This window comes from Vipera berus, assembly GCF_964194415.1.
Source record: "Vipera berus genome assembly, chromosome: W".
NCBI lineage: Eukaryota > Metazoa > Chordata > Lepidosauria > Squamata > Viperidae > Vipera > Vipera berus.
Window position 1 is genome coordinate 1,221,448 of NC_138210.1, and position 1,708 is coordinate 1,223,155.

The window sequence follows — 1,708 nt, forward strand, 5'->3', positions numbered from 1 at the left end:
GAGCCCTGCTCAGACGCGCCGCCAGGCGAAGACGGCAGCCGCGGCGTGTCCAGAAGCAGCCGAAGCGGCGGCGCAGCCCCCGGAGCCCCGCGAGCCAGGGAGCCCCGCGCAGACGCGCCGCCGGGCGAAGACGGCAGCCGCGGCGCGTCTGGGAGCAGCTGAAGCGGCGGCGCGGTCCCCGGAGCCTCTCGAGTCACCGAGGAGCCCCGCGCAGACGCGCCGCCGGGCAAAGACGGCAGCCGCGGCGCGTCTGGGAGCAGCTGAAGAGGCGGCGCGGACCTCTAATCAAAAAGCACATTCCTTGTGTGACTTATTTCAATAAGGTTTTCAAAGATTGCATAGAGAATCATGTTGACGGTGTTGGGGAGGGGTTGTGCAAATCTAATTTCGGCTCTGAGGTTATCGTTCCTGATCAAAGAATAGTGCTCAGAGCACCCCTGATCAGGACTCAAGTCAAAACAATACAAAGTATACCCTCGGTTAAACTCTTCCTGGCTGATTAACAGCGGCATGTCTTTCATGCCTTTGCCTGTGGCCTGCACCATCTGCATGTACTCTCTCACAAAAAGACCTTGCTCATAATCAGGCTGAAGAGGCTTTGCGGGAATCTGCTCGCCATCACAATGCAGGGTGGAAAAATTGACATTGCAGTGTTGAAAATTGAACAGGTTTCTTTCATAATCCCCACTAAAAGATGCATTGTCCACAAACCCAATCACTAATTGTTTAGGTAGCTGGCCCAGAAATAGATTTTCCTGATTACACACAAGGCTACCTGCAGGAATGCTGTAAGCCTTCAGCCCCACTCGATCAATGGGGTATTTGGCATTGGAGGTGAGCAAAGCTTCTGCATGGCCAAGGCGCACTCCTGGGGCTACGTTTACACATTTTATAAAGAGAGAAGCTGCCAGGAGTTGCACTTTGTAATTCTCATTGCCATCCTTCATCACGCAAAATTCATTTTTGCTTCTTGTGAGTTTGACTTTCACATCAACACCGTTAATTAGCAATCTGTCTTGAAAAAACAGATCGCTATGCAGAGGCCCTAGCAGGTCCCATTTACAACTACCGGCCGTGTGTCTTGCTCTCGCTTTGAAACTGGAGTTCCCAGCAGCTGTCAGTAGAGTACTCTCCATGAGGTCCGAGTCATCTTTGTAAAAAACCCCAGCTGTAAATTGGGTACCCAGCACATCACCACCAAAGTTCAGAATCAGTTCAATCACGGCCTGATAAGAATAGCAATGATGGCTCTGTGTAATGAGCTGATCTCCCAAGGTAACATCCAGCTGATTAAACAGCGATGCTATGGGGTAGTTGGTCAGGGCCACCCTAGCCCCGTCATCAATATCCAACCCGTCAGCCTTTACAATCTTGCAACTCACATATAGCAGGGTGTTGTTTAAATCCATGTAATGCTCACCATGCTCCGTGATAAAAAAAATTCCAGGGGAGCATTTTGTGTCAGCGCTGATAAAGAAGGGATCTCGACATAGGTACTGTTTTCAATACTGGTCTGTGTAGGTGCCAGTTGAAAAAGATCCACTTCTGATTTAACACATTCCTTTGAAGCAGAATGAATATTTATTTATTTATTTATTTATTTTTGGGACTTATATGCCGCCCTATTTCCTGAAGGACTCAGGGTGGCTAACAACAATAAAAACAACAATACAAAAGTTAAAAGAAATTAAATAAACAGCCCCAATAA

General features: G+C 48.7%; 1 protein-coding gene across 1 annotated transcript; it reads right to left on the bottom strand.

Moving 5' to 3' along the window:
* Nucleotides 1–281: 281 nt before the first annotated feature.
* Nucleotides 282–1,409, bottom strand: LOC308676837 (uncharacterized protein F54H12.2-like; the record flags this gene model as incomplete). Its single annotated transcript, XM_081342872.1, has 1 exon — nucleotides 282–1,409. One exon carries the CDS (start codon nucleotides 1,407–1,409, stop codon nucleotides 282–284), a length of 1,128 nt encoding a protein of 375 aa, XP_081198998.1.
* Between the last annotated feature and the right edge of the window lie 299 nt (nucleotides 1,410–1,708).